The sequence below is a fragment of the Lynx rufus genome, unplaced genomic scaffold, assembly GCF_022079265.1.
Source record: "Lynx rufus isolate CCGP_SWC_20201006 ecotype Redwood Valley unplaced genomic scaffold, mLynRuf1.p SCAF_3, whole genome shotgun sequence".
NCBI lineage: Eukaryota > Metazoa > Chordata > Mammalia > Carnivora > Felidae > Lynx > Lynx rufus.
In genome coordinates, this window is record NW_025814845.1 from 1003688 (window position 1) to 1031306 (window position 27619).

Below are 27619 nucleotides of genomic sequence, written 5' to 3' on the forward strand. Positions count from 1 at the left end.
CACACACGATGATGGGAAGGGCCGGCAGAGCGCCTTCCATCGCAGCGACTCTCCTCCCTCGTGAAATGCGATTCTCCGCTCGTGGCCATCTTTAAAAGGCCTACAATATTGGGAATGGGGCTGTATTTTGTATCGACCTCATCATTTTTCAGCTTCCAAGTCCGTCCTGAGAGCAAAATTGGGTTAACAGTCGGTTTTACATGGCACTAACTAAAATAGGCCCAGAGAAACACACAGCAGGGATGGCTCGGTGCCCCGAACGTCTCACAAGAAGCTGTCTTTTAAAAAGCCTTTCCTTACCTGAGAAATTCCATAATTTCAATGCCCCAATCCCGAGGAAAATGGTTCCTCCTCCGCGTGTGGGAGGGTCTGACAAATAGGCAGGGGACCAAGAAATTTCCTGTGCACGCCAATTATTAAATCCCCTTCGAAGTTTTAAAATATGTAGTCCTGAACATTTAAAATATGTAGTATATTCTCAATTCAAAGCTCCCTGATTTCTTTAGATGAATCTAAAACTGTGGTGTGTGTAGGCCGCACTAGCGACTGGGTAACAAGACTGGGTAACAAACAAGACGCAGGAAACAGGAGAAATGATACATAGGAAAAGGAGCTGTGGTTTTGTCCTCTTTCCTTTTGCCATGAGAGGGGGCTCAGTCTGCTTGACCGTTCACGTTTGTTTCTGGCTCAATGACGGTCTTCAATTCTAATGAAATGTTTTCTTGGATCCTCTAAAGAAACACATTTGTCTATACAAAAACATGCACTTTTATTTTCCAGTGAAGACAAATGATGATTGTATTGCATTTGGCCAGGTGCACAATATAGGGAATAGTGACTACCAACTAACTGTCCATGAGCCTTTTGTTTCCAGCAAGATAGTTGTGGATCTTGGGCCCTCACTATGCACATGATTTTACTCTGTTTCCACTCTTGAAATGTCTATCATTCCTTGTGTTAATGTAAGAAATGCCTGATAGGTCTGCCTCTTTAATCCAGAATCAGTGATTAACATTTGCAGTTTCCTCCGATGCTTCTGGAGCTGGGGGTTTGGCTTTATTTCTCTTTAATTTTATAATTTTTTAATCTTTAATTTTTGAGAGAGAGAGAGACAGAGTGTGTGGGGGGGGGGGGAACAGAGAGAGAAGGAGACACAGAATCCGAAGCAGGCTCCAGGCTCCCAGCTGTCAGCACAGAGCCCGATGCGGGGGCTCGAACCCACGAACCGTGAGATCATGACCTGAGCCGAAGTCGGATGCTCAACCGACTGAGTCACCCAGGCGCCTCTCTGCCTAATTGTAAATTGAATTTTGAGCCGTGCAGATGTGAGATCAGAAGTGTTCTCCCATCCGCAAACTTAAGTAGGTCCTGGGAGGAGTGACCTGTTTGGTGAACACCTTGACACAATGGTAGAAGGCCTGCTCTAGGCAGATGACTCGGTGGGTCGTGGGTACTTCACAATTATTTTACCTTTGGGTGATGCGATCTTGCGTTCCCTTTCAAGCCAATGAAGGTTGGTGAAAATCCCTTTTCTAACTCCTACAGCTTAAATACACTCCTTTACAGGATCAGGCTTACCAAACCTGGGGGAGTAAAAAGCATTCACTTCCTGCTTCCACCCTCCTCCTCCCCTACAGCCGTTTTCTCCCCTCTACCCGGTTCCTCGAGGCCAAAGAGAAGCTGTAACTCACCAGCAAATGGAACTTCATCTTCCGCGTGCCTCAGGCTAAAAGCAGCACAGGCCACTGGGTTCTTCTGTGGTTGGGAAGGCTTCAAAGTGCAACTGGCAACGGGCACCTGCCTTCCTTCCCCAAGCAAGCAGCTTTCGTTGCAAGAGTGCGTGTCCCTTGGGTTCGCTAGGGGGGAAATGGGTATTTTCAGCTGACTCTGACCCACTGGCAGTTAGCCAGGCTGAACCAAGCACTCCTGAGCCAGCCCTGAACCAGGCTCTCGTGAGCACAGAGAGAGAGACTGATGAAGTTGGCATTGCTTTAAGCTGCAAAGTTACCGGCGTTCTCTCCAATTACATTATCTCATGCCGGAGATGTTACAATTAATTAGAAGACCAATAACGTGTTGATTACTTCCTAGCGAGGGTCCTTCTAATTAGATTACAGGAGAGCTCTTAATCGTGAAATAGCCACGCATTCCCATGTGGTTTCTTTCGACTGCCTCAGAGGAGGGAATGCCACACCCCCCCGTCTTCCTGATGTGCCCTCTGTGCCCCACGGCCGCCTGTGTTTAGCCCCATCCCAGCCTCTGACCCACTGCTTTATGACCGTCTGCTTAGTTCTCTGGACCCCAGTGAGACAGAGGCCCTCAGGGTAAGTAGACGGTCGTCCTCCCCAGTAGTCAATACAAAGCCTAACACATAATCAGTGCTCCATAATTTGCCGGGTTAATACATCAACATCATGCCATTCTCCTCTTCTGAAAATAAGTTACTCGAATGCCTATTGTATGCCAGGAACTGCTAAGTGCTCTATCGGGTTCTAAAATGATCACAGGTAGAAAGAGGATGTCTCCAGAAGCAGGAGCAATGAGAATGACAGGGTCTTGGAAGGACACCACTCCAGAGACAGAGTCCATTCTGGCAGGGACCACTTCCGAAGAGCCTCCCTTCCTCTAGAAGATTCGGGGGTGGGGGTGGGGGGGGGCGGGGCGGGACTAGAAATCTCTAAAATCAAAGGCTAGAGATTTTGTCACCTTGCCAAAAATTCGGGCCTGCAAAATGCAGGCACAGAAAAATCTGAGATGTTACGTGAAACTTCTTTTTAAATTGGTCCGAGTCGAGGGGCACCTGGCTGACTCAGCTGGTTAAGTGTCCAACTCGTGATTTCGGCTCAGTTCACGATCTCACTGTGAGTTCGAGCCCCATGTCAGGTTGTGTGCTGACAGCACAGAGCCTGCTTGGGATTCTCTCTCCTGCTCTCTGACCCTCCCCTACTCTCTGTCTCTCAAATATTAAAAAAAATAAATGGGTCTGGGTCGGACGTGTCCCAGGCCACTTTTGTCTGTTTGTGGCCCCAGGGTCAGGAGGGAATCAGGCAGTACCTACATGGAGCCCAAGGCATCTGAAAAGGAATTAGTAGGTGAAAGTCATTTTTGGAGACTTACCCATTTCAGATTATAAAATTACCTAAGTGGACAAACGCTTTCTTTCTTTGTAAGTTGGTCTGAGCCATAATTGGAACTTCCCCACTTTGGAACTTTGGAACTTCCGTTTTCAACTTGGAAGACAGTCTTCATGAGCACAAATTGTACAAGCAATATGGTCGGGAAGGACTCCGGGTTGGGGGGACCCGCCTCTGAGCGGCCGGCGGGAGCAGGGGCCACACAGGCTGGGCAGCGCTCGGGCCCACACCTCCTGCTTGCCAGGCATGCTCCTGTCGTAACCACAGTCTGAACAGGCACAGGTTTGAATGAATACATTTCCACCCGCCCCAGCTTTCTCCCTGATGCAGGCTTCTAATATTTCACCCAAAAGATGCCACGATGAGCACAGAGATGCATCGAGGAGGAAGACCGTGTAGCACCCGCAAATGAGGGCTTTGGCATCAGGCTGAGCTGGATTCTGGTCTCTTCTGTGACCTGGGACAAACACTCGACGTTTCTAAACCTCAGCGTGCTCCCTGGTACGATGGGGTAAACGTAAGAAAAAGTCAAGCGTATGAAAAAAGTGTCTTTCCTAGGTGGTGAAATTATGATTTTTTATTTTTTGTGTGCTTTGGGGCATTTCCAAATTGTATTTAACATGCATTCGATAATTAGAGGGAAGACACTGATTTTTACAATTCGTAAGTTCACCAAGAGTTCAGACACTGAAAGTCTGTGTGTCAAGAGCACGAATCTAGCTCTCTATGGTGACGCGTTTCTTTTGATGACACAAGTAATTCAGCATCTTTTTTAATCCTCACGAGCCAGGGGATGGAAGCTGGTATCCTTTTTAAAAGAGAAATGAGGCTGACACAGTTTATTTAAAAAAAATTTTTTTTTCAACGTTTATTTATTTTTGGGACAGAGAGAGACAGAGCATGAACGGGGGAGGGCCACAGAGAGAGGGAGACACAGAATCGGAAACAGGCTCCAGGCTCCGAGCCATCAGCCCAGAGCCCGACGCGGGGCTCGAACTCACGGACCGCGAGATCGTGACCTGGCTGAAGTCGGACGCTTAACCGACTGCGCCACCCAGGCGCCCCAAGGCTGACACAGTTTAAATACTTCTGCTGGCGTGGCCGTGCCCGGCGGGGCACCCCCTCCTGGCGCCAGCCGGCTGCAGGCGCGGTGGTGCTCACGGAGGAGCCCGAGCTGCCTTGAGCCAGCCAGCGCTCCAGGCCTCGCAGAAATACCCGGGGACTTGCGGTCACGGCGAGCCACTGGGTGGGCGGCTGGGTGCTGTGGCATCTCCCACGGCCCCACCTGAGGAATCGCCTTGGCTCTAAGGCCTCCCTCTGCTGGCCAGCGGCTCCCCTCAAGGTCCAGCGGGGACCCCTCCCTGTGCTGCTGGAGTATCTCATTCCCTCTCTGGGCCTTCGTGGCAGGTGCACGTTGGGTGTTTGAACTGTCCGCCCCCAGTGTCCACAACCTCCATCCCCAAGGCTCGTACGTCCCCAAGGTCCTCCCGGAGCTGGCTGGCATGGCTGCCTCCTTCCCGGCAGGCTGGGCCTCACACCCAGGAGGCATTCGGGTGAGTGAATCCAGGCCTCGCCCCGCACCCCGCACTTGGGAGTTGAGGTCAGGGCCAGAGGAGGAAGGCCTGTGCCCTGGGGAGGGGGCCGGCAAGGGCTCAGGAGCCACAGGGCCGGAGTCTGAACCCCAGGCCCGTCCAAGCAGACCAGCTCTCGGCATCGCACCCGCGGAAAGGGGACGCTGACAGGGCTGCTGCGGAGAGAAACGGGGCCCGGGGTGGGTGAAGCGGTGCAGTGAGCCCCAGGACACGACTGCCGTCCACCGTGGCCACCCTCGCGGCCACGGTCCCTCAGAGCCTGTGCCAAGTGGAGAAAAGAGAACTGCGGCCCAGAGCGGCGACGGGACCCCCTCGTGAGGACAGATGGGAGCCTTGTGCTGGGGGCCAAAGATGGCGAACGCCGTGACAGCGAGCTGCGCGGTCGCTGGGGAAGGTCAGCGGGGAGGCCAGTCCTGGGGCGGAGGGTGCGGAGGTCCCCAGGGCGCGGACACCGGAGGGGCGGCAAAGTCCGCCTGGGGACAAAGAAGGCAGGGGCCCCAAGGGCCGCATACTTTCTGGCCAGGACTCGACAGGCTCCTCCCCGGGCCTCCAGCCCTTGGTTCCAACAGCCCAGCGCCCCACCGACGAACGTGAGCACACACGTGACCTCTCGGACACTTACGTTCTCGGCCACGGACAGGGACGGAGGTGCACAGCAGCCCGGGAGGAGCCCACGGTCACTTGGAGGGTGGCGGTGGTGCCGGACCGCGACACCAGCACTCCGAGCAGGCTCCAGGTTGAGTGTGCACCAGCTGCTGGGTCGGCGCAGAGGTGTGAGCAGCGAGCCTGGCGGCACGCGGCACCAGGCCACGGGGGTGGGCAAGTCTGAGGTTCCCCTTCAGCTTGGGGTGGGGGCACACGAAACTCCCAAATCCCTTGACCAAATTAACTCCTTCCCTGAACTGGGCCTCGGTGGATCTTCAACCAGCACGACGCTCGAAGTCAGGTGTTGCCATTTTTAAGGTGGGAACTTCAATTTTAAACCAAGCGACAGTGAACACAAGTAACAATTTTACATGACTTTTATTTAATAAAACCACATATTTACAGTTCAAAAAGTCCTAATTTGATAGACTTTACTAAATAAAATTAAAGGTTAACTGTACAGGCAATTAAACCATGATATGTAGCAAGTATTATCAGGAATTTTTCTATCAGCAAACTATTTAAAATAGTCAAAAACTGAGCAGTTAAAAAGTACCATTTAAAGTGAACAATGTTTCTAGGTGAGCTTTCAGGGACCAGTGGGGACGCAGCTTTTGACCCTGAAGTGCCAGACGCGCCAAGGTCCCGAGCCTGAAGTCCTGGAAATCGCGGGCACAGGAAGGGGAAAGTGCAGACTTCCAAAGGGGCGTGGCATGTCTACTTGTTTCCAGTTTTCCTCAACGGTAGCGTCCAACAGAGATGCCCGGCCGGGTGCCCTCTGCAGCCCTCTGCGGAAAGGGGCCACGGGACCCTGCATGGGAACTCAGGACCCCCGGCCTGTGAGGGGGACACATCAAACCGCAAGACCTCACGTGGTCCCTGAACAGGTCACGAAAACCTTTTCCGAGCTAAAGATTCGCTAAGGATTCCCGGTCGGCATGGGATCCCGTTTAAAAACTTAATGCATCAGTAGTGACGTAAATCGAAAGAGATTTAACGTCCAACTGTTGGGACAAAAAAGGGTTAAGGGCTGGGTTCTGAATGCACGTGACGTCCCACAAACGCGTTCCGCGGCAGTGGCACAAATGCCCCTGTGGCGTCGCTTCCTGTCCCGATTTAGGAACATCTTTATGTACAGTAAGAAAATATATACATCTTTCCGGACAGAACGCCCACATCACGGAACGCAAGTCAGCACGTGTGGGAGGAACGGCCGGGCCGGGCGAGGGGCCGGCTCAGTGTGGGTTACATTCAGCATCGCGGTGTCCGGGGACGGCTGCGTCTGGAAGCGCGAGACCTCGGTGAAGACGGGACGCCCCCCTCCCCGCCCCCAGAGGTCGGGAGAGTCAGCACTTGAAGGCTGAGGCAGAAAGTGTATCCAAGATGATCTACAACCTCCTGGGAGAACTCGGTTAAGCAGACACGGGGCGAAGGCAGTTCGAGAAAACAGGACACACGGAAGAGGGCTGGGGTGAAGGGCACGAACGGGGCCCCGGCTCCGCAACTGGCCGTCGCACCTGCGCGTGTCGGCAGCGGACGTGGCGGGCACGGAAAACCCGTAAGGGCGAGGTCACGGTCGGGCCCCGGCCCCCTGCCGGTCTCCTTGCCGCATGCCTGCTCTCGGGGCCGAGGGCGGACGTGCAGCTGAGGGGGCGGCGGAGGGCCGGGCGCAACCGACGGTGCCCTCGCCCCGTCCACGGGCACTCGCACAGCCCGGCTGGCACACGGGAGCCGGCTTCCACACAGCTGCCCGTCCTTTGGGCTAGTCCGTGTGAAACCGCTCGTGTTCTTTGAGTTTGGATAAACAAAGCTCTTACAACAAAATTCGTAAAAGTCAGTCAAGGGAAAGTCAGAACAAGAAAGCTGCCGGCTGATGAACTTGGGAGAAACCAGCTAACGTGGGGAGAGGCGCACAGGACAAACACCGAGAGCCCCGAGTGGCCCGTCGTCCGTACCACTGGAGGCGTGCGGCCTGCTCATCGGCCCTCACCTCGGTCTACCTTGAAGCCGAGTACGTGAGGAGGGAACATCTGGTGCCAGGACCGGTCCTGCCGTTCAGGTGACAACAGAAAGAGCAGCAGCCCGTGACAGCAAGGGAGCAGGCTCCCCGCCCCCCCACCCAAGCCGCCTGGCCTCCGCAGATGGGAGGCGTGGGGGTCCTCCCGGGCTCTTTCCGCCAGGTCTCGGGCCGTCCGTGTGAGCAGCTCTTCTGCTCGGGAGCTGGAGGGCGCAGCAATCTCGGAGAGCACGGGTGCCCTGGAACCTCAGCGTGCATGGGACTCGTGCTGGGATTCTGTCAAGGCCACGATGGAGAAACACCAACCCAGAGGTCAGGTCGAATCCCAGGGAGCCCTCGGGCACTCGTGCGTGACCGCCCTGGGACAGCCCATTCTCCTTTCCCGCAAGCTTGGGTAGGTGGGCTGTGAAAACATCACCTCCAGCTCTGGACAGGTCGTCCCGGGAACGGAATCGACAACCCCTTCCCTACTCACGTACGTAAATGAGCCAATAACCTCTCCGAGGCCTCCCCGGGAGGATTTCTCACACACCTTGGCTAAGGAAGACTGTGATGTACTTTTCATTAGTTGACATAAAAGCATGACAATTTAATTAACTTTCGCTGAAATAAGGGGGGAGGGGGGGATTAGCCACTGCCTTAGGTTTAAACCATGCAGAGTATGCAGTGTTGGCCCTGGTCAACACTGGCTCATCTTTCCACCGAGCTTCTTAAGGCTAAGCCTTGGTGTAGTTCTTTGAAAGTTGTTTGTTTTGTTTAAGGCCAACTCCAGTGTTAGGATCAAACGTGAAAACAGCCCGTTCTCGTCCGCGGTCAGCGCGTGCGTGCGTGCGTCCGAAGCCACGCAAGGTGCCACCTGGAGGTCTGCTCGGTGCCGAGCGCGGGTCCGCCTGTCCCCTCAGTGTCTGAGCGACGGGCTGCCTTTCTCCACGTCCCGGCTGTCCTTCTGCAGCGCGGTCAGTACCTGGAAGCACAGGGGACGCCCGTGGGTGATCTGCAAGGACACTGGACACAGGTGTGGTGACGGGACGCACGGCCTCCTAGCAGGGGCCTCTGCCTCCCCACGTCCGCCGCTGCCCTGTTCCGCCTTCAACACCCGCAGCCAGGGCCCTCTTCCAGACGTGAGAATCCAACCGTGCCGCCTCCGGCTAACGTCCTACAACCATGTCCCAGCAGCCACGGTACCGATGTCCACACGGGGCTACAGGGTTCTCCTCCCACATCCGGCTCCAGCCCCTGGGCTCACCACCCCCAAGCCAGGCCACCCGCTCCAGCACGCCAACGAGCACCCCTGGACTGTTAGCACGGCCGCTCCCTGCCTGCCTCTCCGCTTCAGCAGCAAACCGTGCTAACAGACCCGGGCTCTTCTCGGGCCCTCCTGAGCTTCCCCAAAGTGACTTGGCTCCCAACTCTGCGCTCTCTCGGCTGTTGGTTAACACCTTCGTTTTTAAAGACACTACATTCCACTGCGACGGCTTGACACAGCAGTGGCAACAGCAAGGGCTCCCTAAGTCGGCGCAGCTCGCGCACGGCGGCTGTTAGCACACAAGCAGCCCCGCAGTCAGGCACCTGAACGACGGGCGCTCACGAGATCGGCTGTTCAAGCAGCACACACGTTCCAACCTGGATCTGCCTGATTCCAGAACCAAGCGCTCATCTCCTGGGGCCAGGCCCTGTGTGATTTCAACTGAATCACAAATTACATGGGGTAGAGCAGAAACATCTGTAGGTTTCAAATAAATCGCACGGAAAGACTAACGGTAGATAAAGGTCCCCCTGTCCAGCTCTGCCTCCATGGGACTGCCAAGCAGACGCGGACGTCTACTGGTTTTGGAAAGCTCGCCAGGGTCTTAACCCGAAGCACAGCATTTGGGAGAATGTATACAGACCACAACTCCCGTGGGACTTAGAACGGTACAAACTCAACGCCCACCTGCACCCCCAGCATCAGGCCAACGACTACCACGATCCCATTACTAGAAAACGTCCTACTATTCACGAGCCTCTGACCTAGCTTTAACCAAACATTTTTACCTTGTCCTAAACCTAAAACACAAGAAGCGACACAGAAGACCTGGGTTTACTCCTTCCCTGCGTGTGTGTGCGCGCGCACGCCTGTCAGCAGGGGGCGGGGGACACAGGGGATGTGCGGGCTGGGTACCAGTGACAAGCAAAGGAAGGTCGGCAGACCCATGACTGCACATGTAGACAGGAGGCACAGTCCCACGAGCTGCACGAAGGCTGCCAGGAAAGGCCTCGGCTCACTGCCGCGACTTCAGGGAACCACCGTGAGCAGGTGCGTCAGGAAGACCGCGGCACACCCTCCCGCGCAGGGCACACGGCCCAGGCAGTGCCCACCTTCAAACTCTCAACCATCCTGAACCCGTGGCCCCATGTCTTCATTTCGCACCGTCCGCTTATTTCTTAACCAGAGGAAGGCTCTCTCTCTGCCTGTCACCAGATCCCTGCTAAGCGGACCGCCAGTCCTACTCACACACGAGCCGAGCGTATTCTGTCCCAGTTTTACTGAGGCGTACTTCCTTACCGCGTCATCTGTCCGGTGAGAGCGTACCGCTCGCTCAGTGGCGTGTAGCGTGTCCATCCACGTGTGCGACACTACCGCGGTCCGCTTCAGAGCGTCTTCACCGCCTCAAGAAGGACCCTGCGAACTCCCGTCCCTGCTACCCTGCCCGATCTCGCCCACTGCCTGGGGAACCACTCACCTGCCCTGGACTTGCCTACGAGCGGAATCATAGGGCACGTGGCCTTCAGCGTCTGGCTTTCTCACACACAACACACGGTTTTCAAGGGTCACCCACGTATGCAGCAAGGCAGCACGTATGCAGCATTTCAGAAATGCAAAGCCCATCACCCTCAGCACAAAACAGGGCCTCTCTCCACCCCCAGTTAAGACCAGGGGAGCACCTCATGGTATTGCCCAAGGTCCCATCACAACAGCCGTGCTTCTCCCCAAAAGAGCCAGACGGGAAGGGAGTCTGCCAGCCAGACCGAACACATCACAGGGCAGCAAGGACAGAAGGGGCCAGCTCAAGGGCCAGGACAGCGGACTCAGGTGACAGGGGAACTTCCTGTGGTTAATCAATGTACTCCATCGTCCGCTTTCAAAAGGGTGAATTTTATGGTACATAAACTACATCTCAATAAAACTGTTATAAAAATAAATAGGCTGCTGGAGCGTGATCACCTTCGCAGTATTACGACCAAACATAAACACCCGAACACGATCAAGCCGGTGGATCTAACGGTCACTTTACCGGAAATTGCCCGTACTGAAGACCACGGTCAACACCCCTGCAAGGGTACAGCCAGCGAGATCCAGACCCTGGGAAACCCTGTAAATCCAATGACCTCATTTCTTCAATAAATACAGGAGGAATAAAAGGTGGGGTAACCTATATATTAAAATAAAAACAGAGGACTAAAAAGATCTTTCAGCTACCGGCAATGTGGTAGCTGGATCCAACCTTGTTTGGATCTTGATTCAAACTAACTGTAAAGCCACGGATACTTGAGACTGTTAGAAATCTGAAAACTGACTGGCTGACAAAGATGTAGGGTCTGTGATCTATTTTATTCTATTTTAATATGGATTTAAAATCTCCCACTAACACCCTGTCTCTCAAAAAATAAACATTAAAAAAACTGCTTAAAAAAAATAGAGGTGGCACCTGAGCGGGGGGTGGGGGTGGGGGGCTCAGTCAGTTAAGCGTCTGACTTCAGCTCAGGTCATGATCTCATAGCTCATGGGTTCGAGCCCCGGGTCGGGCTCTGTGCTGACAGCTCAGGGCCTGGAGCCTGCTTCGGATTCTGTGACTCCCTCTCTCTCTCTCCCTCTCTCTGCACCTCCCCTGCTCATGCTCTCTGTCTCTCAAAAAACAAATAAACGTTAAAAAAAATCGTTGAAATCTCCCACTAACACAAAGGGTAAATGAGGGATGTGCTGTTTGGCATACACAGGGGAGTAGAAACGTCCACAGATAACTTCCCAGTGCGACCTGCCGCTCAGACAAGCTTTGAGCCTGTAAGGCTCAAATAAGCCTGTAAGAAGCAAGGCTTGTTTTTTCCTTTTTTGCCCAATAAAGACTTGGAACCAGACAACACTGGCTAATCCCCCAGGGGACAACCCTAGACGGCACGTCCAGAGGAGGTGAGAGGGATCTAGAAGGAGGCCCAGGTTGGACTCGCTCCCACAGGGCAGCTCAGCCACTCCCCCAACTCAGCCACCAGAGGGCCAGAGGACACAGCCCAGGGGAGCCACCCTTCAGCCCTCCTGCCCTCCGCTCACCGCTGAGGGCGAGCGTTTCGCCTTTGTGGGTCCCGTCTGTTGATCAGCGACGGGGGACAACCCCTTCCGCCCGGCGCCAAGCACAGCAGTGGGGGTGGGGGTGGCAGCACCTGGTTTTACAAATGCCTTCTAACCTGCGGACAGCACAGGGTCCCCCCCCGGCGCCACTGCAGAATGGCTGAGAGGCTTCTGTTACCCGCCCCTCCACCTGTCCATCCGATGACCCCCCCGTGGCAGAGCCCAGCCTCAAACCCAGGCTCCTCATCTCCGGTCCAAGGAGGACTTTCTTCAGAGAGGGCTGGTTTCTCAAAAGGCAGCAATGAACTTCCTCAGTCACGCTACTGAGCCAAACTGCTCTGCAGGGAAAAGAGAACGAAGGATCCGTTTACCTGAGCCCACTTCTTGTTTCGACTTTGCATCTGAATTGTAGCTATGGAGGCGAAAACTTCCTCCGCGGGCAGGTCCTCTGGGAGCCTCGTAAGGAACTGGGCTACGTGAATGAAGTCCATCTTGGTCAGGATGTCCTCAAACAGCTTCAGGATGCCCAGGGCCGTGCGGAACAGAAACTCCTCCCCGTCACGACAGAACACATCCCATATGCGACAGGCCAGGTCGAGGGGCAAAGACTTACTATATAAGGTAAAGATCCTGGAAAAAAAAGTTTTGAGTTTTTCAGGTTTCGGATGGCACAAAGAGTGAGTTGGGAATTCAGGCCTAATTCGTTAAGAACACTCCCTGAGTCAGTGATGTTCATACTTAGACACAAGGTGCGGGGGTCGAGGCCCGCGTTCGTTCTGAAGGCCGATTTTATTAAAAAAGCACTATCGGCTTTCACGCAGATTCTCTGTACCTTCTCTATATTGCTGACTCTGATTGCATCCATTCAACAAGTATTTATCGAGAATCGACGATGTGCTTACTCTGTGGTAGGCGCTGGACCCAAGGTTAAGAGCTTAGAGTCTCAGGCAAATCGAAACAGTCAACAGAACCCTGTAGCCAGTGTAGGCATGTGCACGTTACTTCTCAAGAGTGCTGTGTACTTTCTCCCCCTGGGAGTCTGTGAAGGAACAAAGCAAACTCTTCCACGAGAAACCGATCTTGTACTTAACGGAAACCATCAGGTGAAAAAGTGAAGCGCACAGGCACTCTCTTAAAATACAGTGACAATTACCATCCAAACTACCCAACAAATACCATCTTGGGTGACCAACTGCATCCTCGGGTTTAAGCATTCCTAGCCCGGAAAGTGCCCGTGTCACAAAGCGAGGCGAATCCAAAGAGACGCAGGCCAAACGGATTGTCTGTGAACCCACCCTCCTCCCTCAGCCGGGAGACGCAGCCCGGGTGCCATCCCCAGGACGTCTGCTGACCCCCAGGACCAGCCAGATGCTCCCTCTGACCCTGGGGCTTATAACTCGTGTTTGCCCTGCTGCTCCCCACAGAGACGCTCAAGAGCAGGGACCCTGGCCAATTCCCTCCAGGCGAGCATGTGGCACAGCACCCGGCCGTCTCCGCCGAGTAGGTAAGTGAGTTGGCACTCCGCCAATCTGCTCTAGTGTCCCAGACGTTAGCGGCTCTCACCACCTCCTCCCCAGCAGCAGTGTTCATCAGAAGTGGGGATTCTCGGGGCGCCCGGGTGGCTCAGTTAAGTGCCCGACTTCGGCTCAGGTCACGAACTCATGGTTCATGAGTTCGAGCCCCACTCCAGGCTCCGAATTCTCTCTCTCTCTCTCCCCCTTCCTCCCTGCCCCTCACTCACTCTTGCTCTCGCTCTCTCTCAACAATTTAAAAAATGTGACAAAGAAGTGGGGCTTCTCAGTTGCTGGGGCACGTCCCCTGTCCCTCCCGGAGAATCGCCCGTCCACGGTTTCAGTTTTCCCTTAGTGCCCGTGCCAGCTCTACACACACAGGGCCCGTGAAGGCACCGGGGCTCCAGTGTTGGACGCAGACTACGGCGCTGCCCTGGTCAGAGAGTAACGTCCAGCCTCCAACAGCAGGACTCTGCTTCCTATGATAGATGCCACCGCAAGTTTGTGCCATCCTGGCAAACGCGCTCACGAGGCTCCCGCGCACGAGCTCTCCTGTCTGCAGTGAACTCCAAACTCTCACGTGGCAGCGTGCTCAGCCCCAGAAACAGCCTTTCCCCCAGAGCCCAGAGGAACACTTCAGGCAGTCCGGGGCGTGCATGCAAAAGAGCATGCTAATTAAGACCCCAAAATATCCAAGGCTACCAAACTCTAACAAGAGTTTTAAGGAAGGCATAACAATTTAGATTTCATTCGGCCCAGACGATGGAACAGGCAGACAAGTGTCACAGGAAGGCCCTACCTCATACAAACCACAAGAGCTAAGTTTAAACTGAGGACCTACTATGTGCCGGGCACTACAGCGGGCACATCACAAGCACCCCCCACTCAACAGCCAGAACCACCCTGGGAGACGGGTTCTGTTAGCTCATTTGACCACAGGGAACTGAGTCCCAGGTCCTGCCACCGGTAAGCGACACAGCCAGGCTGCGAACCGGACTCCAAAGCCCATGCCCTAAACGATCGGACTGCTTGCTCTACACGGTACCGGGCAAGACACGTTTATCTATCTATCTGGTTATTTATTTTTAAAGATTTCATTCTTAAGTAATCTCTATGCCCAATGTGGGACTGAAAGCCCACCACCCTGACACCATCCACGGACTGAGCCAGCTGGGTGCCCCAGGACACTTTGTTTTTTAATTTTTTTTTTCAACGTTTTTATTTATTTTTGGGACAGAGAGAGACAGAGCATGAACGGAGGAGGGGCAGACAGAGAGGGAGACACAGAATCGGAAACAGGCTCCAGGCTCCGAGCCATCAGCCCAGAGCCCGACGCGGGGCTTGAACTCACAGACCGTGAGATCGTGACCTGGCTGAAGTTGGACGCTTAACCGACTGCGCCACCCAGGCGCCCCTACACTTTGTTTTTTAAAGTCACAACAAGACTTAAGCCTGAATTGTTAACATCTCAAAAACGGGAAACCATTTTATCATTCAGTCAAGAAAACACAGTTAAAGAAAGATCCAAGAGACTTTTTTATGTTTATTTATTTATTGTTAGTAATCTCTATAGAGATTAATCTACAGAGATCAAGACCACACGTTCCATCGACAGAGCCAGCCAGGCGCCCCACTTTTTTTTTTAAAGTTTATTTATTCATGAGATCCAAGAGATTTTTTTGTTTCTAGTCTGAATCTAGAGAACATTCTCAGTTCTACCTACAAAACGCACATTATTAACGCTATAAAAAAAAGTGCAGAACTGACCTCCTCCAAGATACTCTCTCACCTGCCAGTTCATTCCTGGAAAGCAAACCCCTGACATCTTAAAAGCAGCGTCTTAATAAAAAACTATCGGAAAACAGACAAAGCAACAGGCAAAGAGCAGAGTAACAACGAAAAAAATGCGTCTGACGTGACCTCCCCGGGTTCAGATTCACGTGCGCATCTCCACAAACTACTTTAGCCGTCCTGAGCTTTGTAAAAGTAAACATCTGAATGATCAGGAACGCCACGGCCAGTACCCGCCGCGCACCCCTGCTGAGACCTCGCGTCCATCCGTACCAGGCTTCCGCTGCTGCATGCGGAAACTGCCCACACCCGAGCCCTTCTGATGCTGAGCAGATGGGTCCGTCCGTAAAGTACGTTTAGCCTACTGCTAAACGCTAATCTCTGCGTTTTGGTGACGAGGCTACGTGGCATCAGACAAAGGGACAAAGTTCCCCACCCTCTGGAGCAAAGGGGATAAAGTACCCAGCGTGTCAGATGCTGAACAAACACAAGCAGGGGTAGGAGACACGGACTGCCGGCCTGGATGCGCACACACGTGTGAATGCACACACACACTTCTCAACGGGATGGACGAGGAAGCGGCGTGTCCATAAAGCCCTGAAAAAGAGGCCACAAGCCAAGGGAGGGGGTCTGGACGGTGTCCAGCCAAAGGAAGGTGTCTCCAGCTGTGAGGAAGGAGTGAACCTGGCACAGTCGAGGAGGAACAAGGAGGCCTCTGGGCCGAAGGCAAAAAGAGCAAAGGAGAGAATTCCACGGAGAAGCCCGTGCAGACCCGGGCCCAGCACGGGCGCGCCTTACCGGAGGCTACGAGGTCTTTGCGTTTTATTCTACGTGCAAGGCAAAACCGGCGGAGGGTCTGACCAGACGAGGCCCCTGTGCACGGTGCTGAGACGTGCCCGTCGCGGACACGGGCCTCCCTGGGCAGCCGCTGAAACCACCCAGGCGAGGTCAGAGGAGGCAGGCCGCAGTGGAGGCGGCCAAAGCGGAGGAACTCTGGTCTCCGCGGTGGATAAATGCAACAGAGGAGTCAAGGACGCTGGGTTTCAGCCGTGCAACCTGAAGGATGGAGCTGTCGCTTAAGGAGACGTGGGGTCTCTGGCTGCGTCAACAACGTCAAGAGGTGAGTGTGAGGACACGCGGTCTGAGTGTCAGACGTCCAAGTGGCCAAATGATTTCATTCTTTATTTAGGACCTGGAGTTCAGGAGGGCTCTGGGCTGGCGACAGTCGGTGCAGAGATGGTACCAAACAGAGGCAGCGTCCCAGCACCAGACAGGGAAGAATGACAAACGTTGAACTGATCCCCGACACGTTCCCATGTAGGAAAGTGGGCTGAGCCACACTGCACATCATTCACCGTTTTATGTGCAGACACAGAATCGTCAGGGCCCCGAACGTCACACCTTAAATAAAATGCGCCTTTTAAAGACAACATTTTGTAAATCCCCTCACTCTTAGGAGGCCGTTTCTGGGACCGTGGGCTTGGCCTGGTTTCTCGCCCGGTGCTGGCGCTGAGCCCCATATCTTTCCCAACAGCCACCAACCTGGGCCCGCAGAGTCTTGGGGACGGCACGGTCTGGGCAGAAAGCCACGCACTCCTTCATCACACTCAGCCCCGAGATGGCCCCCTGGTCTGCCCTACGCCTCCCCTGAGCCTGGTGGATTCTGAGGCTTTCAGCAACCAGGGCTCAGCCCCTCGCCCCTCAAGCCCAGGGTCACGTGGCTCCGTCCCCTCGGGCTCCAGGGCAGACCCCTCTGTCCACTCACCCTCTTCCCACCCCTCCTGCAGGAGCACGGCTCCCACGGAGAGGGGCCTCGTGCCAGTGTCGACCGCCTGCTCCACCAAGACCACTTCTGACCCCACACTCGCAGACGCTTGCCTGGATCTGAAGCCATACTTGGCTTCAAACACCCACTGTGAGTAAGACACCGAAACGGTCCTCCCCTGATTGCCTCTCAGCAGAGGGCGTTTAAGCAGGCACCGCTCACGCAGCTCGAGAGCGCACGCGCTCAGCTCCCGCTCCACCAGGCTCTGCCCTGGCCCCACAGCGGGGTCGGGGTCGGGGTCGGAGCAGCGGGAACAAGGGGGCTGCTGTTTGCACAGGGCCCTCCCGCCCTTCCCGTCTCCAGCCTTTCGTGGGCTCTCACTGTCGGCTTCCTCCTGCTCCAATCCTGCACCGACCCGGGAGGGCACGAGGGACAGGGCCCCGAGGCCTGCCCAGGATGGCTGCAGGGTTCTCCCCGTAGTAGCAAGAGAGCATTCAAGGCTTCTTCTCCTCCGGACCACTGAGTGTGATGGCACTTTATACCAAAAATGGTAACTTCAGGGGCGCCTGGGTGGCTCAGTCGGTTAAGTGTCCGACTCTGGATTTTGGCTCAGGTCGGGGTCTCACAGTTCATGAGATCGAGCCCCAAGTCAGGCTCTGCCCTGACAGCACGGAGCCTGCTTGGGATTCTTTCTCTCTCTCTCTCTCTCAAAATAAATAAACTTACAAAAAATGATTAACTTCAGGTATAAATTGAACGAACGCAAATTAACGTTATTTCTGTGTTGCTGAACTAAACAAGTGGCTGCAGGCTTATAAAGGACACCAAACACAGCCTCTGTGCATCCGTCTCCCCCATGACGTGCGGAAGGAACAGGCCAGCTTCCGAGGCCTCCCAACTTCCAGAAAACATCCTTCCCTGCAACGTCTGTTCTAACTGTTCGTCTGAGCCTGCAGGAAAGCAAGGGGGTTCCGAAGGGGGAGAAGGGGTTCTACTGCTTCCAAAGCCTGGCTCACTCTCAGAAACCAACCCGACCCTGGTCCACCCCCAAGGGCCCGGCGCAGGCAAGAGCTGGCGGGGAGTGCGGACTTCTGTTCTGAGTGCTGCTTCCTACCGTCTACACGGCTTATCCGATTTATCCTCGCTGCAACTCCACAAGGACATACAATCTTCACCCCCACTTTCCAGACGAGGAAACTGCAGATAAAGGGCGGCTGTGGAGAAGTGTATCTCAGCCCGAGACACAAGAGCCACCAGCGGTATTTGCTGCAGGGAAGCCACAACCAGAGACCCTCAAGGCCCCAATTCCCAGCTGTGCCCAGATTCTCCTAGGCCTACGAGCCTCTGCCCCCGACCCCCTACCTCACCACGCACTCCCCGTGTTCGTAACAGACTCGGCCGAGCAGCTAGAACAGACGCTGAGAAATGAGGAGCTACCACTTAGCCTGATTAGATTTTGTGAGGATTAAATACATTAACATGCCAAACATAACGTGCATTCATTAAACACTGGGAGGCAGTTACTTAAGGCTCTGTTCCAACTCAGTTAACCAGTCCGATCCCCGGCCCGATCCTGGAAGCAGTCACGTCCATCTCAGTGCCCCCAGAGCACTTTCTAACTGGGCCCTCACGTCCCAGCCCCCAGCAGGGCCGGGCAGGCACCGGGCAAACCACGGGATCCCTGCACGGTACCGCAGGCTCCGTGTGCGGCCAGGCTGGGGGCGTGCCGGTGACACACGGGCTGCGCAGGCCCTTCCTGCGAACGGGCTTCTGACCGCAGGCTCAGACCCTCCCCGTCCGCGCACATGCACGCGCGCGCGCGCGCACACACACACACACACACACACACACACACACACACCGATGAAGGCCCCGGTGCACGCCAGACGCTAGCCCGGGCACTTGGGAGCTCAGCGAGGCAAGCCTTGCTCTTGGGGCGCTCATAGGTTGACCTGTCACCCAGAAGTCAACATCCACAAATAAACGAGTACAAGCTGCAACAGAAACTAAAATCTGCCAACTTTAACTTCACCCTGAGCCTGTCCCTCAAGGTAGAGCTGCGGTGTAACGACGGGCTCTGCAAGGACCCCCGGACGCTAATCATGACACGGACTGTGCCGCGGATTCTTTTACTAATCCGAGATTACCGCAAAACCCACTCACATCTCTGGAGAATTCTGCCACTTGACAGCAACAAGGAACAGTCCGAAGAGTTCAACGGCCGCGTGTCCGTCCTCCCACACGGGGCCCGGCACTGGCCACACGGAGGTGACTAAGCTCGGTCCGTGGCAGGAACAGCAAGAAACAAAAGATGCCCTCAGAGTGGGTCAGGGCTGTGATGGAAGGAGGCATGCACTGCAGGGGTGGAAGGAGAGAAAAGAACATTCCGGAGGAATGACTCTCCAACTGTGCCAGGTTAACGGCCTCTAAGCTATAATGTGATCATCGCAGTGCAGAGACACCATCCTGGGAATAAAGCAGGAACAATTCCCAGCTGGCCTCCGGTGGGTGGACAGCGTGGCAGGAAAGAGTTGGTCCCCTTAGTGCCCACACAGCTCACCCAGGACACTCGGCCGGCCAACCCAGATGGGGCTCTCGACCCTGGGACACAGAACAGGCCAGAGAGCCTTCATCCTCCGGCAGTTAGTAACCGGAAGCCTAGGGCCACCCCGGTTTACAGCACACGTCAGGGGCGGCCCCACCGCTATGGGTGCGCATGTGGCTCTGGGAAGGTGGCAGGACACACTGAAAAGGCAAAAGCTGAGCGCGACCAGCCTGGACCGCTCACTACAGGTGGGACACCGGGCAGGGGCCTCAGGGGCCTCCTCTGGGCTAAGATGTGCTTACGCCTGCCACGGACACCGTGAGGACAAAACAAGCGTCTCCGCAGCGTCAGCTTCGAGGGCAGGTCCTGAACAAGACGTGCTCTTCCCTTGGCCTCCTCCTCGCCGCCTGCCCTGTCCCCCACCTGAGCTTCTACCTGTGAGCGCCCGGCCAAGACCCCGACTCACCGCAGACCATCAGTAACCGTGGACGGTGAGGGGGAAGTCCGGAAAACGTGGCTTTTCCTGTGCTCAAGTCAACCTACCTCCCAGCCCCTGCTACAGCCACAGACACAACGTCCTACCTGGTCCTTACTCTAGAAAGCAGTAAAGCAGGGGCCTCACCAGGGCACCGGGGGCCGCATTCACGAGGCATCGGGCGCCACCAGGACCCATCGCCACGGTCTCAGGAGTGGAATCCCTGAGCTACCTTTGCACCTAGACAGCCTGCACTGGCTTCAGTTTTCGTCACGGACGGTCCGGTCCAGGCGTTCCTCTCCCCAGGCGCATCATCAGTGCGCAGACGCGATCTCCGGAGCCTGAGCTACGGGACCCAACGCTCGGGTGACACTGCCTTCCCACAAAGTCCCTCAGAAGGACTCGTGGGACAGCGCACGAGGTCTGGAGCGGGAACCTGAGTTTGAACGCCAGCCAGCCGTGGCCTCGGGCAGGCCACACTGCCTCTCCGAGCCTCGCTTTTCTCATCTATAAAACGGACGTGTCACAATTCGCTCCAAGAGCTTGTTCTGAGAGTTCAGGGAAATCCTGTGTGGGAAGTCCTGCCGCCGGTCAACATGGTGCCCCTGACCTTTGCCCCCACCTGGATCATAACCGCCTCCAGACAGAGGAGAAACGAACGGGTCCTGTTTGGAAAGGACGGTGCTCTTTACGCTGCCCCTGCTGACCCCGTCAAGATTAGTGCGCTGTGGGGGCACCTGGGCGGCTCAGTCGGTCAAGTGTCCGACTTCAGCTCAGGTCATGGTCTTGTGATTTGTGAGTTCAAGCCCCACGTCGGGCTCTGTGCTGACGGCTCGGAGCCTGGAGCCTGCTTCCGATTCCGTGTCTCCCTCTCTCTCTGTCCCTCCCTCTCTCTCTGTCCCTCCCTGACTTGCGCTTTCTCTCTCTCTCCCAAAAATAAACGTTAAGAAAAAAAAAAAGATTAGTGCACTGTGAAATCAATCAGAGTGGGTGACCTCCAGCACTTTTTTTATTGTTTTATTATTTTTAATTTTTTTTAATGTTTTTATTTATTTTTGAGACAGAGAGAGACAGAGCATGAGCAGGGGACGGGCAGAGAGAGAGGGAGACACAGAATCCGAAGCAGGCTCCAGGCTCCGAGCTGTCAGCACAGAGCCCGACGCGGGGCTCGAACTAATGAACTGCGAGATCATGACCTGAGCCAAAGTCAGACACCCAACCGACTGAGCCCCCCAGGCACCCCAACACGTTTTTAAATAAATAGAACAGAACAGGAAATTTCAGGATGCTTTACACAAAACAAGGGCTAGGTATTGTCTGAAACTGGTTTCAGTCCTGTATACAGAGCGAATTTCTGGGCACGTGGCCACACACTGCATCACAACACAGAAATAATTCCTGTTTGCAAGTCAGGGTGAAAAAGTCTGAAAGACACTATTCCAGGACAGTGTTCTCCAAACTTCGCTTTCAGCCTGAAATCCTAAGAATGTGAGTTGGGGCCCTAAAACAGGTAAGGCAGAAGTTGAAGACTCCGGTCTGCTCTGACCGTCTCCCCACACACCCCCACCACCCCCTCCCAGGGCGAAGTCACGGTTAGCACCGTGGCAGCACCAGCGGGGGTGCAGAGGGAAGCCTATCTAAGAGGTCATTTGCTAAATACGGGTGCCCTGTGAGACGTGCCAGATAGGCCAGCCCAGAGCGCCCCCGCCCCAGGGGTCACTTCACGGCCTGACGCTCACTACTCCAAAGCGACACCAGCTACAAGCTCCAACCCCCAAACCCTGGTTTCCAGCGAGTATTCAGCAGAGTCCTAATAACAGTCTCGGGGTTTAGGGTGGAGGCAACAAATGCCAAGAATCCCAAAGGTTCATTCCCAAGGGGGCAGGCAAGTCTGCTTTATCTCAGGGCCTGAGCCTCGTTTCAGATGACCAAAAATCAAACCAGCTCCAAATCCGTTACCAACAGTTTTAGATTCACTATGCGAGTGGTGCCGAAGCCCAAATGGGTCTTTGGGCCGAGGGACATCGTTTTCGTCTGCAGAGCCCCTCTGTAAGCCGGGCAGTGACGTCACCTTCTAAGGCCCTACAAGGCTCATCGCTGCAGGCGAAAGATGAGACAACGGGCTCGGAGAGGGTTAATGCCCAGCACATGGCCACGAGGCAAGTAACAGGAGAGGCTGGACCAGGGCTGAGTGTTCCAGAACCACACTCCTCCCACCTCTGCTCCACAAGTCTGCCCCCAGACACCGTGCTCTCTGGGGTGACGTGCCACCCCCTCCTCAGGCAGCCACATCCACCCGTGTGAACCCCAGAACTCTCTAACACCTGCTATCTGTGTGTCTACTCAGATGTGCAGGGGGTACCTCAAAATCACTGCGGCCAAGCCAAATCCGTTAGCCTCACTGCCCAATCTGGCCCGATTCGGACCTCAGCTGGTGGTACAGACGTGCCCCTCACCAGACGGACAACTCTCGGCCTTCTCTCACACACGCACACCAACTCTCTCGGGGACCCAAAGCTTTCCACTCCTGGTCTCTCCATTCCCCACCGTCCCCCAGATTCTGAAGCCTCAGTTCGAGCACGGGTCTTTTCGCCTTTATTTGTCCCTGCCCCCAGGCTCCCCAATAACCTAAGCCTCACTTCCGGATAGAACCCACCTCTGTCCTTACCCCAAGCAAAAGCCCGCAAGCGTTCCCGCTGGCTCCATAGTCCTGCACCTAAGACCCACGCGACCTGGCCTCCCCACCTCTCTCACCTGCCCCCCTCACCCTCGGCTCTAGGCTCCAGCATCACCAAATGGATGGCCACGGCCCTGCTAATTCTGGACCACCGCGTGCCCACATCGTGCCTGGGCTCCAACTCGTGGGACACCTCTGTGCGCTGTGACCCCCAAGCCTGGGTCCGGGGCTCTGTCCATCTCGCCCTCCTAACAGACAGCACACACCTCACGCGGCACAGCCGCCCACGGACAGGGCTCCTGACAGGAGAGCACTGTGTCTTGCGCCCCACTCGTCACTAGGTCCCAGCAGAGAGCCCAGCACAGACCTGGGGCTTAGTGACATCTCACTTGATGAATGGACACATGGCGCTCTGAAAACAAATAGGTCCAGGAAACCATTTCTCCCCTTGAGGGAATAAAGGAGGAGAGTCAGAGTCATATAGGTAGTAATAAGGTGAGAAAACACATAGGAAATTCAGTCTTACCAATCAATTAGGTAGATGTCTGGAGTTAAGTTGTTTTTCTTGAAATGAGCAAATAATTTCGGCAAATTTTCTTCAAAGAATACCTCAAATGCAGCAAAATAGGTCAACATCTGGGGAAATAATGTGAAATATACCAATTATCAGCACAGGTTTGCAATCTACAGAAGAAAGTCAACATTCTTTTTTTTTTTTTTTTTAAACATTTATTTATTTTTGAGACAGAGAGAGACAGAGCAGGAACAGGGGAGGGGCAGAGAGAGAGGGAGACACAGAATCTGAAACAGGCTCCAGGCTCTGAGCGGTCAGCACAGAGCCCAACGCGGGGCTCGAACTCACGGACCGCGAGATCGTGACCTGGCTGAAGTCGGACGCTTAACCGACCAAGCCACCCAGGCGCCCCTAAAGTCAACATTCTTAACGCTTTCAGGATACAATGGTCTTCTTGCGCAGTTGCTAACCCGTTTTGACGGGGAACTCATCGCCGGGCTCAGGCAATTTCTACATCAGCGCCTTCTCTAGTCGTCACAGGGGCATCACTAGCTACACTGTAGCATCTCCTCAACTTACAGATAAGAGAATGGACGCCCAGAGCAGTCACTAACTTGCCATCGGTGTGCGGCAAGGCTGGCCTTGAACTGTGCTGCGAAGGTGGAGTCTTTGTGGGCTCACTGTTCTTCTCAAAGAAGCAGGACCGATTAACCGTCTAAAAGAACCGGAGGCAGCGTGCGTCCCTCACTCACAACCCCAGGGCATCCAGAGGGGACAGAAGACTAACATGTGGCACAGGCAGCGCCTTGGCTTAGAAGCGCTGCCCTTGTCACGCAGCAGGAGGCAGCCACGGCCCGTACCCCACTGGCATGTGCCTCCCGGCCCCTAGCGGGTTGGTACGAAAGCAAAGCGCACCGAGCAGGGGAGCAGCACAGGAACAGAACGAAGAGCTAGAGCTGGATGAGAAACCCTACACACCAGAGCCTGGTGGCCCAGTTCTGTCCCGTTTACCAGCAGGATGCATGAGGGCGATGGCACTCTGAGACCCAAGGGAAGGATGCACTGTAAACCAGTGGGCCCCAATGGGGGCGGGGGAGGACCCAGCCTCCCAGGGGGACATCTGACGATGTCTGAGGACATTTTTGATGTCACAGTAGCGGGAGGTGCGACTGGCAGGGATGCTGCCTGTCTCCCCTGAGGCACAGGACGCCCCCCACCCCCCACAGCTATCGGGCCCCAAGGTCCACAGGGCTACTTTTGGGAGACCCCATTCAACACTATGATTCCATAATCTTTCCTTAAAAATACAAGCTAAAATTCTTAAGTTTATTTACATTAAGAAAGAGTATATACGTGTGTGTGGGAGGGAGGGAGGGAGGGAGAGAGAGAAAGAGAGACAAAGAGAGAGAAAAAGGGAAAAAGAGGGACGGAGGGAGGGAGAATCCCAAGCAGGCTCTACACTCAGCATAGAGCCCAAGACGGGGCTTGAACTCACGAACCATGAGATCATGACCTGAGCTGAAATCAAATCAAATGCTTAACTGACTGAGCCACCCAGGAGCCCCCAAGCTAAAAAAATTTTTTCTTAAAAAAATTCTCTTTTAAGTTTTTTATTTTGAGAGAGAGAAAAAGAGAGCACATGTGAGCAGAGGAGGGGCAGAGAAAGAGGGAGAGAGAGAACCCCAAGCAGGCTCCACAACCAGCACGGAGCCCGACACGGGTCTTGACCCCACAAACCTTGAGATCATGATCTGACTGGAGTTCAAGAGTCAGATGCCCGAATGACTGAGTCACCCAGTTGCCCCCCTAAATTAAAATTCTGAAGTACGGTTTTTATTACAGGTTTCTAAATTTTTTTTTTCAACGTTTATTCATTTTTGGGACAGACAGAGACAGAGCATGAACGGGCGAGGGGCAGAGAGAGAGGGAGACACAGAATCGGAAACAGGCTCCAGGCTCCGAGCCATCAGCCCAGAGCCCGACGCGGGGCTCGAACTCACGGACCGCGAGATCGTGACCTGGCTGAAGTCGGACGCTTAACCGACTGCGCCACCCAGGCGCCCCTACAGGTTTCTAAACAGAAAGCTGGGGTCTTATCTTCAAAATTAGGAAACATTTAAATATAAATCATTTTATTATACATAAAAAGCTTTTTCCTGACGGTGAAAGTCTGTAAAAAAAAACTTAAGAAATATGGAAACAAAAGAGGACCATCTGTAAATACTATCAATGTTGTGGTTCGTTTCCTTCTTTTTTTTTTTTTTTAATTTTTTTTTTTCAACGTTTATTTATTTTTGGGACAGAGAGAGGCAGAGCATGAACGGGGGAGGGGCAGAGAGAGAGGGAGACACAGAATCCGAAACAGGCTCCAGGCTCCGAGCCATCAGCCCAGAGCCTGACGCGGGGCTCGAACTCCCGGACCGCGAGATCGTGACCTGGCTGAAGTCGGACGCTCAACCGACTGCGCCACCCAGGCGCCCCATCCTTCTATCGTTAAATATGGTAGCTATTATGGCACATGTTCTATTTCAGATACTTTTGGAGAAAACTAGCTTTTTATCTTCAATAACTCTTCCACGGTACAATCTTTTTTGCAAACATCAGTACTGCACTGGTTTGCTGCCAGATTTCGTTACTTTTCATTCATTTATTTTAATTCCGGTATCTGAACACGCTGTGCTGGATTAGTTTCAGACGTACATACAGTGAGTGATTCCACGATTCTGCACGTTACTCGGTGCTAAGTTCACTCTTCACCCCCAGAACCTCTTCTCCACCCATCTCCCCACGCCCCGCCCCGCTAGTGACCACCACTTTGTTCTCTACAGTTGAGAGTCTGTTTCTTGGTTGGTCTTTTTCCCTTTGTTCATTTGTTTTGCTTCTCAAATTCCACATACAAGTGAAATCACATGGTCCTTCTCTTTCTCTGACTTGTTTCACTTAGCATCGCACTCTCAAGTTCCATCCGTGTTTTCGCAAGTAGCAAGGTTTCATTTTCTATGGCTGAGTGATATTCCATTGCGCACACCTCGTTTTCTTTCCCCGTTCATCTGTCGACGGACACTTGGGCCGCTTCCATAGTTTGGCTACCATAAACAACACCGCTATAAACACAGGGGTGCGTGTATCCTTTCAAGTTAGTGTTTTCATCTTCCACGTTCATATACCTAGTAGTCCAATTGCTGGAGCATACGGTAATTCTGTTTTTCATTTTCTGAGGAACCTCTAACCTGTTTCCACAGTGGCTACACCAGTTTGCGTTCCCACAATGGTGTAAGAGAGTTCCCTTTTTCTCCACATCCTGGCCAACACCTGTTGTTTCTACTGCCAGATTTTAAGTAACCTTCTGTCTCCCCCTAAACTCCCTTTTAAACTGTTTCCATTTTCATGATAATTTTAAATTATTACAGTTATAAATAATTACGTCAGACCATCTCTGTGCGTAATGCTTTGTCCATGCTTGTGACTTTCTCGGAACGGGACTTTCTTTGAACGGTTCTCACAAGCAGAATTAGACACCCATGCCACTTACCACTACTGACGCTCAGGACCGAACTGCCCTCCACAAGGACTCCTCAACGTCCTACGGGCCGCCATTTGTGCAGCAGTTTTGAAATACTTCTTTTTTTAAACGTACGTGCTGCCTGAGCAAGAAATCCTCAGAGTCCTTAGGACATTAAGGAAGAAATATTCTCCAGCTGATCTAAACTATCAGATCGTTTTGGTCTAGAAGTACTGGTGACAAGCATCAGCAAATTATCAGCCAATCCAGACAGCGCCCATTAAAAAGGCCAATGGGCTTGTTGAACGGGCGACTCTTCTTCCGGGCCGTAGAAAGCCCACAGGCTTAGGAAGCAGAACGGGTTGAGCTCATGCCCCTTCCACTCACCAGCTGCGTGACCTGATGGGTCATGTCGTTTCTGAGCCTTGGTTCATCTGCGCCACGCAGAGGACCCACCCCCAGGAGCAGGTGAGGGCGACTCCTGTCAGCTCCTTCCACCTATTCTGTGCCTACAGCAGCGTCTACACAGTGCGGCCTCTGTCGAATCAAGGAGCTGGTCTTAACCACGTCTCCTCTCTGTGGTGAGCGCACTGCACGAAGCGGGGCCCCAGTGTGACAGTGGGCGGCAACGGAGGTGAATGAGGCGACGTTCTGTTTGACAGACCCAAATGCGGAGCCCGCGCCCAGCCTTCTGTTGTGCCACAAAGTGCGTACATGCGGGCAGGAGCCACCCCTCCTCACTTGTTTAAAGAATGTACTTTCAGGGGCGCCTGGGTGGCGCAGTCGGTTAAGCGTCCGACTTCAGCCAGGTCACGATCTCGCGGTCCGGGAGTTCGAGCCCCGCGTCAGGCTCTGGGCTGATGGCTCAGAGCCTGGAGCCTGTTTCTGATTCTGTGTCTCCCTCTCTCTCTGCCCCTCCCCTGTTCATGCTCTGTCTCTCTCTGTCCCAAAAATAAATAAACGTTGAAAAAAAAAAAATTAAAAAAAAAAAAAAAAAAGAATGTACTTTCAGAAATACTTCTGAAAGAATGTATTTAGAAACACATACAAACAAGAAATACATACAAATGACTATTAACCGTGCGTCTGGAAAATACATTCCCTTCCCCTCTGACGCAATGGTTAGC

The 27619-nt window shown here is 54.0% G+C and overlaps 1 protein-coding gene across 4 annotated transcripts in view; it reads right to left on the bottom strand.

The window, feature by feature from the left end:
* Nucleotides 1-5730: 5730 nt before the first annotated feature.
* Nucleotides 5731-27619, bottom strand: part of TBC1D14 (TBC1 domain family member 14) — a 111915-nt gene continuing 90026 nt past the window's right edge. For all 4 annotated transcript variants that reach the window (XM_047091799.1, XM_047091800.1, XM_047091797.1 and 1 more), the window contains 3 exons: nucleotides 23003-23112; nucleotides 12084-12342; nucleotides 5731-8352 (listed from right to left, as the gene is read on the bottom strand). In XM_047091799.1, coding sequence (XP_046947755.1) covers nucleotides 8287-8352; nucleotides 12084-12342; nucleotides 23003-23112 — 435 coding nt within the window. In that variant the 3' untranslated portion in view covers nucleotides 5731-8286. The remainder of the gene's footprint in view (nucleotides 8353-12083; nucleotides 12343-23002; nucleotides 23113-27619) is intronic.